At 32.4% G+C, this 9,695-nt stretch overlaps 1 protein-coding gene across 1 annotated transcript; it reads right to left on the bottom strand.

The window, feature by feature from the left end:
* Nucleotides 1-5,104: 5,104 nt before the first annotated feature.
* Nucleotides 5,105-8,555, bottom strand: LOC121123265 (phospholipase B1, membrane-associated). The gene is made up of 5 exons (XM_040718398.2): nt 7,973-8,555; nt 6,674-6,883; nt 6,398-6,598; nt 5,556-5,885; nt 5,105-5,492 (listed from the first exon to the last, which is right to left on the bottom strand). The coding sequence occupies exons 1-5, from the start codon at nt 8,400-8,402 to the stop codon at nt 5,278-5,280; spliced, it is 1,386 nt and encodes a 461-aa protein (XP_040574332.1). The 5' UTR covers nt 8,403-8,555; the 3' UTR covers nt 5,105-5,277.
* Between the last annotated feature and the right edge of the window lie 1,140 nt (nt 8,556-9,695).

Raw genomic sequence — 9,695 nt, forward strand, 5'->3', positions numbered from 1 at the left:
ATATTCATTTAATGTAATTTAATTTAAGTCAACGTTTGGGACAGGGTTATGTGTGTTTCTTTAGAATAAACTATTAAATAAATCTATAGTTCAGAGTATCTTAATCAAAATTCTGCTCTAAAAAATTATAAAAGTTATTTTAAAACAAAAATACATAACCCTAATTATCTACAAAGTGTATTTACGATTTATTAGCAAAAACTCGACAATTGGTACTCGAGTTTTATGAAATAAAATTTTTAAAAAACACACAAGAAGCTCAGGTTGTGGGTATAAAAAGCCAGAATATTACACGGAACTCGTTAAAACTCGGGTAAATCACACTAAACTTACTTCCTTTCTGTGCTAAATTTAGAATTTATGTTGTCCCACATGTAGAAATGTGTTGAATTTTCTGCAATGTGTACTCATAATCCCAGTTTGTTTGAAAAAGAATCCTTGTTTGGTTTTTTAAAGACTAGCGGGAGCATGGTATTACATTAGAGTGCAAATTTAATTTATTGACTAAATAAACTGTTGAATTACGCTTATGACCACTATTCAATAAGTTAAACTAATTTATAGATTAATTTGTTGAACATAAATTATAATAACAATTTTGTGTGGTCATCAGTACCTTATTTTAAATGTGTTATAGTCCTTCTGATATATAATAGTATTATTGTTATTACAAGATTTTTTTTATATGTATATATATAGTATATTGAGTTAAAAATAAAGAGTTCCCTAGAGAACTACACAAATTTTGAAATGACAAGTTTCAATAATTCATTAAAAAATATGATTTTTTGACTGACGAGTTTTAAGGGAGGAAGAAGTGTTTGGGTGAGTGTCGAGTGTTGATGCAAGTATCGACGAAAGCACGTAACTCCTCAAGTACTTTTTTAGAAACTCAAAAATACTCAATTATTAAAATTCAGCTCGTGGGACATCACTACTATTTTTATTCTATACATTCATATACATGGTTTTTGTTTAGTTTTTATTTCAGCCATCTTGTCTCCTCTTTCCTTTTTAGTCTCTTGAATGTAGTGTACCGCTCCAGACCAAGGAAATTTGATGGTATGATTAATTATTGATCCATTTTTATCCAACTTTGCTTCCTTTAATAATTATTATATAATGATTAGAATTAGGTAACCAAACAAACATGCAATGTAATTCACAATGAAATGACCTGTATAACAACAATGTAATAAAATAACAAGGTTGGACCATCATGTAATCGGGATGGCTAGAATTTTCAATTTGATATACCGTAACGCGCCTGTTGGGCAAGAGAGACAGATTTAGACGTCATAAAGAATAACAATAGTATATTAATAGTAGGTATATAATATTAAAATTATATGAATAACAGTACCAGTATCTCTTTGACGTCACTATTAAAACCCCTGGTGGAAGTCAAACATAAATCTGCAGGTGGACACAATTAAGGAAGATTGGCTTTTTACTAGAATTTTTTTTCCAAAAAATTTAATTTAAAAATTTTATTTTTCCTATAAATTTTTTTTTTCTGTAAATATCTATAGATTTTTCAAATTTTTCTCTATAAATTGATTATTTGAAATTTAACTTTTTGGGGATTTTCATTGTTTTTTTTTCTAAAAAATTAATTTTCTTTGAATAGCTATAGATTTTCGAGAAAAAAAATTCTAAAAATTTTACATTTGAAATTAAATTTTTTGTGAAGGGCTGTGCATTTTTGAAAAAAAAAATTCCAAAAATTTAATTTTTCGAAATCAAAACCAAAGAAAAATGTATATATATAATACTGCAGAGTACAGACGTCCCTGTTTACTGACACTGAATTTCTATAACAACATAAATCAATTAGGTTCATAAGTTCATTGGCATATTACAAGAAATGACAGTTATAGGGATCTAATAACTGTAAGTAAGTAATGTTCTCCTCTTCCTGAAGCTGTAACTAAGGAGGTTCTAGGTTTTCTTGTTGTTTAAACGGTAACCACTCAGTAACCACACTGCATATTTTTGTATTTTTTGATTTACATGTATGATGATGATATAGGAACAATACATATATTGGCAGGAATGGTTAAAGCAAGCCTGCAAAATCTAGAATATAGACTTTTATTATTCTTGGATTCATAAAACCTTCCGTGCTCGTCTCCACGACCCTTAACATTTAAAACTTGGATTTAATGAGATATATAATATTAGGAGTTATAAATAATCCATCCTTTATGAGTTTGGTTTGGTTTTTTTAAAAACTCTTAATGGGATTAAACTTGAAGAAACGGTTATTTATTTCCAAGACACAAACTTGTATTACTAGTAGAATGACTTCAAGGCAATAGCGTTATCAAAAAAAAAAAAAATTATGTACATTTTATGCTTTGTGTACTCGAACCTAGTGATACACTAATTATATATATGAATGATAAAATTATTTACTGTCCTCCAGAAATGACGATAGTTCACTTTTAAATTATAATACAATGGATCTCGAGGACTCTTATTATCTCCTAGACGACACAAACTATATAGAAATGTCATCTAATTATTAAAATTCGGAGAATTCTTGATTGAGGCGGGATATCATTATATGAAGGAACCCTCATCATCATTAAAAAAAAAACTCCAATGGATTGGCCCGAAACCTGACGCCTCGTAGACCGACTTCGCCCGAAACCAATATTTTATAGACATATCCACCTACAGACTAGACCGAAATAAGGACCTACACAACACCCCTTCCAACTTGGAAGAGCTAAAGGCAGCCCCTCTCCTATTGTTGTAAGCGAGTAAAGAAGAATTTATTGGTCATCTGTAGAGTTTTTTTGTTTATTTTCTCCTTGTCAGAGTTCATGAACAAAGTTGATTGGTTAAATTCGAATTCGCTCTTGTTAGGGTACAGACAATACTAGGGCCAGAGCGGTGTTTGTCTTCAAAGCCAATAATGTTTTTATCCCTAAGAGATTGGAACAAAAATCTATAATCCATAACTCAAGTATAAGTTATTCTTGTTTATTAGGTAGCAGCTTATTTGTTTATTACTTTAGCTGAGCACATTGGCTTCACCTTGCAAACTATAATTTTTGAAATATAGTTGGGTAAAATATTACTTTAACGCTGAAGTTACAAGGTTGTGCCTGGTTGAGTTTCAGTGGTTCTATTTTTCCGGGATTGGTTCTTTCATTACAACAGTTTCGGTGTCGGTTCAACTTTATCGGTCCCGGATCTTTTAAATTCAGGCTCAGTTTGGTAACAGCCACTTAAAACAAGGGGTGTCGCTAGAAAATTTGAGCCCAGACAATGATATTAGAAAGAAATAGGGCCAGAGCAACCTGATACATAGAGTGCCCAAGTTCCAGCAGGGGACCCAAAAAATAAGGTTGCTTAAGACAATGGCTTTCAAAGTGGAGGCCGTGAGTGGAAGCTAAGAAGGGGGGAATGTAGGAAGATGGAGAATTGATGATGACTTTCAGACAGCACATACATCGTACACATATTTCGGATAAAGGGGGTCTCAGCTTGTTTATTTTAGGAGGAAAGGTTGCGTGACATAATAAAGGTAAACGACGTGCTTCATTTAAATAAAATTATGTAGATGGAATATTAAAAGGTTCAAATTGTATACTTGAAATGTTTTTTTTCCAAAAAATTTCAAAAATTGAAATTTAATTTTGAAACTTTTTTTCAAAAAATTGAGTTTTTTGATGGCTTTTTTTCAACAAAAAAATGGTTGGCGTTAGCTGACTTAGATGACGTAGTGACTTCACTGTTACTACAGTTCAGATAATTTCATTAAAGTAAAGATTTGAATCTGTTTAGTAAAAATGGCATCATCTTGAAGTTCAAATTGTGTTTGTTCCATGCCCTTCTGTTCCAATCCATCCACGGTATGCCCAGTATTAAGCATTTACTAAGAAAAATTTGATGCTCCAGCACCTTTGGATCCCAGTCTACAGAAGAACCTTTCAAAGCTTTTCATTGTAACCATGAAGACGCAATTGATAAACCCCCAACATATTTGAAAGTCTGCATAATCCTCTAATTGAATTATATCCGAACCGGCAAAAAGAAGTCATCATATCCTTTGTGGAAACAAGGACAAGAATTGGAGTGAATAGAATTAATAAAAAGCTCAAACTGAAGAACACAAATGTCTTTTATTCACTTATATTATGAAATAAAATGCCAAATTAGATAATGTAGATAAAACATATCAATATAATCTTTCATACAGATTCATACATTATTATTACAATATACTCTGTGCAAATTAATGTTAGTCTATTTAAATAATTAGTTCTGAAATTGATTTTATTATTCTGTAAAGTATCAAGCAAGGATATAGTCAAGAATCAAATTATGTATTGGAAAAGATTTATTTTTTATCGATAATTAATATCAATATTATTTGAATATTTTTGCTCTTTACACTTTTTACCATGGTCTTTAGTTTCCATTGTGTATTATAAATGAAAATTAGTTATATTTATTTAATTTATTCACTTAATTTGTGTTGCCTTACAATGAATTAAGCCTAGATTTTAAAATCATACCTTTACAATTATATAGGATGCTATATTTAGCAAATATGACGTTATTAAATTTTTTCTCTTGGTAATGAAAAAAAAAACACAAGCGTAGAATTTCCTTGCTGTTTCACCTATATATAGAAAGTGCGACAGGGAAATTTTCCACGATCAAGAAGCAAAACCAAAACATTCATAAATTTTTATCAGAAAAGCATAATGAAAAAATGTTAAATAAAAAGGGATATATTTTCTTCTAATCAAAGGCTACGACTCCCAAGTACATTGTTCGGGCCGGATGTTTTGTCTTGAAGGTACCTGGTACTTCCTTAGATGATGCTCCTATAAATCTGTCGTTTCTGCGGCTCAAAACCTGTTCAATTGTGAAGTACAATTGTACCCTGATATTACAAACTGTCCCCACGGTCACGCCAACAATGTCTGAAATACTTTTTGGATCTGCATCCGTGTCGAGAAGATCCTAGACCCTTTGCCTTTTTTTTCCTGTTCACTCATTTTTCATCCGATTTTGCCCAGGACGTCCCTGAAACTTAGTATTTCAAAAGCCCATAATTTATATTCTACAATGATTGATGATATTGTGGGAAATGTTTCCCGAATTAAATCAAAGGATTTAACGGGTATTATATTTACAAATTAGGAAAACTAACAATGTATTTTGTACATAAATCATAAAAATCTGGCTTATGGCTCAGAATATAGAGAAGGATAAGGACATGAAATGATGAGGTAGGTAAAAATACTTATTCCACTAAAGCGGACAATTCATTCTTCCTGGTTCGTTACCAATTTGCTCCATAAAGTCTTGCATCATGTCTGAGGTTGACATAGTAGAATTACGAGAGTTTACATTGGTAGCCAGATAAGGATGGATTTCTGTAGGACATAAGAAAGGTGTATCGGGTCTGTAGTTTCGACGCTTGAGGCCAACTGGCTCAAGGAGATTATTCCAGAGGGCACGACTTACTAGAATCACGAAAAAGAAATATAAAAAAACACACTACCTTGGATTTGAGTCAAAAAAATTACCCATAGCATGTAACTTTTGAGAAAAATGAAAGCAGTCAGGGGCCAAGTAGTCTAAATTTGGTTGAAGAACTCCTCGTCTGGTTTTAGAGCGAGGAACATCTCCTTCCACAATTGAGGGTTGGATAACGACTGTAAAGTCTGGCTTTATATCATAACGTCCGCTACTCACTAATTTTTCCAACTCGTACAAGTATTTCCGCTCAAGAGCCATCATTTCCTTTTTTGAGAATGTGTTCGAGAAAAAGGGATCAAACAAACATGGACAGAGGTAAAAGAATGTAAAATCACAAGGAATAGGTTTCTCGACAATGTCTAAACTGAGGGAGACGTCTGCGAAGAAAAGATAGAATAATTGAAAAATTAGTAAAAACTGTTCCATAGCCAGGGGAGTCCGCAGGATTATATATATTTTTTTTATTGGGGGAGGGAGGCTTGGTTTTTAGAAGTTTTTCGAAACAAATTTCAAAAACCACAGCTATTCATACAAAAATTAATTTTTTTGGAAAAAATATGAATTTTTTTTTGTCTCTGCTGCGTAGTTTGCCCGATTGACGTTTTTTAAAGAAATGATATTAAAAAATAAATTACTCCCATTTTTGCTAATATTTTTTTTACCCGATACAGAAAAAAATAGGAAAAATGAAAAATTACATAATTTGGCCGAGGGTTACAGCCAACCCCCTGCAGACGCCCCTGATAGGAGCCCGGTGCAGTGCCGTAATCACTAGGGGACCCTCAAAATGTTGGTCCTATTAATGGTGGGGCATCCCTAGTCACTCAAATCAGAACTCCTCACAAATAAAAAAAACTGTGATAAGGGCACTGAAGTGTAATCCTCATACCTGCCATTGGCATAATGCTGACAAACGTTCGAGGAAGTTCCTTTTGTAGAGTATCAAGTGCTTTTCGAATAAATGAAATATAGACCTCTGGAGATGAGACGAATTCGCTATCATGGAATTTAGGATGACGCTGACATGTATGGGAGCAAACATCGTTATGACCGATGAAAATTGTTATCATCTTCCAATCTTTCCCATAGTCTAATACAAACAAGAAAAATATATAAAAAAGACAATTAAAATAATGAAGAATCACGTATTAAGAGGCATTCTCACCAATGTGGGGATCCCTTTTGATTTTTTCTATGAGTAGATGGACTTGACGAAGCAGGTCTTTGGACGTTGCTCCGGATCGAGCCATGTTATAGTCAATGTTTTTCTCATTTCGTACTTTATTTGTTCCGGTAGAGAAACCATAGAGTTTAGGGTTAAAGTTTTTCAGGATATTGGGAACTGTGAGATATTCTCTCCAAGTTCCAAGGCCACCTAAGGAAGGAAATAAAGCGGTGGATAATTACTTGAAATGTGTCTCTTTTGGAAAATACAAAAATCAAAGTTAAATTGCATGTAATTCATAATTGATATATTGAATGTTCATTCCTGAGTTCTCACAAGCATTGTTAATAATTTATAAATCAAATGCAAACACTGTATATCTACATTATTAGTTTAGATTATATTAATAGATTCAAATTCTTCACATTAATTGAAGTTTATGAGGACCCGTTTGACCAGTTGAGGTTAACTATTATTTATAACAAGAGGAGAATAACTGTACATATACTCCCATTGGTGAATGTAACTTGTATAAGAAAATTGTACAAGTTTCAACTTAAAAAGGAGATGAAGGATTTTAAGTGAAGAGTTTAGAGGAGATTTGTGTTAAGGAAAGTACAATAATTGAGTATTCTATGGGTGGTCGAGATATTAATGCTGTCATTTAAGAATCTTTTTGGATAAAAAATTACTGATTGATAGAGGTTATATTGCTCCTAAATACTCAATAAAGGAGTTGTTATAATTGATCAAAATGAAATGTTAGGATCAATTAATAGTTGTTAATACAAATGAGTGATGTAGTAATTAAATTAGACGTTATAATATAAACAAATTGTAACTTATACAGACATTGCGATTAGTGCACAACCTCTAAAATATACAGATTATCCCATTATATTTGCTTCTCTGGTTCAAAAACGTATATAGTATACAAATATTTAGAACACCAACATCGTAAATCATTTGTAAATTGTAAAAATATTGTACAATGGCAAAGCCAAACATATTTGCGGCATTTATTTTCTATGCTGACTTTTTTTTCTTTCGTTTTGGGGATATTTCTAGATGATTGTATTTTTAGGCTTCTATTGATCAAATAATTAAACGATTATTATTTATGATGGCCATTCGACCTTGACAATGACACTCTCGTGGTAAAATAAATGAAACACAGCAGAAAGTTGTATTGAGTTAGTGGAAAGAGTACGTTGGCATGACTTTTCATTTATTAAGATGATCAGAGAGGAAATATTTATTTATGTATGCATGTAGACTTAGATAAACAAGGGCCCTTACCTGCTGAGAAAGAGACTCCCCGATATTCCCACAACAATTGAAACAAATTATCTGCAAGTGCTCCTGTTCCTGCAGTGATGGAGTCCCCTAGCGCCCCAATGACTTTGATATCTCCTGGTCTTAAATGATGCACAGAACTTGGAACGGTGGATGAGGGTCGCAGGTTTCGACAAGGGAATTCCAGGGATCGATGCATACTGCATTGCTGCCGATCTCTTTGATTAATGATAATTTGAGACGTTGTTCGAATCCCAGTAGACACACTTGAGAAAAGTAGTCGACTCCCGTTGTTGAATACATTTGCAGAGTTGCGAATTGTTTGTGAGAGGGTTGGAGGAGAGATGGATTGAGGGTATGAGAGGGCAGTGGAGATAAAGAAAGTGAGGAGTAGGAACACTTGGAGTAAAAGAGAAGGATCTCTGAGACTCATTCTGAGTCATGGTCTTTTAAAAACTGAGAATGATGATATTGATCGTTTGAAGGAATGAGAAGAAGTAGGACCAAGGAATAATATCATCGGACACTTCTACGCACTCTGTCTGCCTTGACGTAAGTTGCGTACAGTCCAACATACTTTATTATTAATAAGTTATAACGTTATCTACCCTCCGCAAATTATTATTTTCCTATCAATTATCATGTAGATATGTTACATGACTGTATTGGCTGCAATACAAAAACGACAACAAAAAAGTACGAATTTATTTAGCCTGAGTGAACCACGCTTTTTATATATTACATAGGTGGATGAATGACGCTGTTGTATACTCTAGTAGAAGAGGTCAAGAAACCTAACCAAATATGTAGAGCTAATATTAGCTAAAAATCCATAGCACCTACTTATGTATTTTTGTAAATATATACTTGAGAATCCGAAAATACGAAATCGAAATACAAATCATTCGACTCCTTGTCTGATATACTCCTTTTGTTAAAAATCCTTAGGATCCTAAATTTTAAAATCTGTTGATAAATTAAAAAAAATATGATTCTCTATTCTATTATAATTATTTAAATGCAAATATTTTGTTATATATGTAATATTTGATGGGCCTTTTTTCTTATGTAGGAAATGTGCAACAAAATCAATTAGAGGAATTTTCGATAAAATTTATCTTGTTAACCACATATATTTATGATGAATTCATTTATAAAAATAAGGCGGTATCTTCACTTCGTAAGAAACCAAAATATTACCTATCCCTTTGTTGAAAATCATAACAGATTTTATAAAATCCACTCTGTCGTTAAAGAGAGCCTTAGTATTGGTAAACAGAAGTGGGTCAGAAAATGTAAATGTTATTTCAAACAGTATATCCCAGCAAAAACCTCATAAATGCGACATAAAACTTTTCTATTATGTGGTGCCTCTGGATATTTGTAACAAAATTAGGAGCATTCTCTAATATTGTGGTGTGGTTGAGCTGAAAGATTCCAAGAAATGTTGGATATAAATTGTACTTCTACAATTATTTTACTTCATTGAATTTTATGATGTGGCTTATATTTACACTTAGCATGCTTAGGGTTAATAGGTAAAACTATAGGCAAACAGTAAATTACAAACTGAAATAGATATGAAACGACATAAAAAAATGTTGTTGTTTTTTTCTAAGATGGTTAGATACTTCGATGGTATCGATGTATCAGGTGTACAAATGTATGATTGTAATGTTGTATTGTTGCTCTCATCTCTGACTGGTGAAACTTCTGTTTCTACAGT

This window comes from Lepeophtheirus salmonis, chromosome 1, assembly GCF_016086655.4.
Source record: "Lepeophtheirus salmonis chromosome 1, UVic_Lsal_1.4, whole genome shotgun sequence".
Lineage (NCBI taxonomy): Eukaryota > Metazoa > Arthropoda > Copepoda > Siphonostomatoida > Caligidae > Lepeophtheirus > Lepeophtheirus salmonis.

Coding starts and splice junctions, on each gene's coding strand:
- LOC121123265 (XM_040718398.2), bottom strand. CDS start 8,402: ATGAGTCTCAGAGATCCTTCTCTTTTACTCCAAGTGTTCCTACTCCTC. Junction 6,599..6,673: donor CAAAAGGGATCCCCACATTG/GTGAGAATGCCT, acceptor TGTTTGTATTAG/ACTATGGGAAAGATTGGAAG. Junction 5,493..5,555: donor TCAAAAGTTACATGCTATGG/GTAATTTTTTTG, acceptor TCGTGATTCTAG/TAAGTCGTGCCCTCTGGAAT.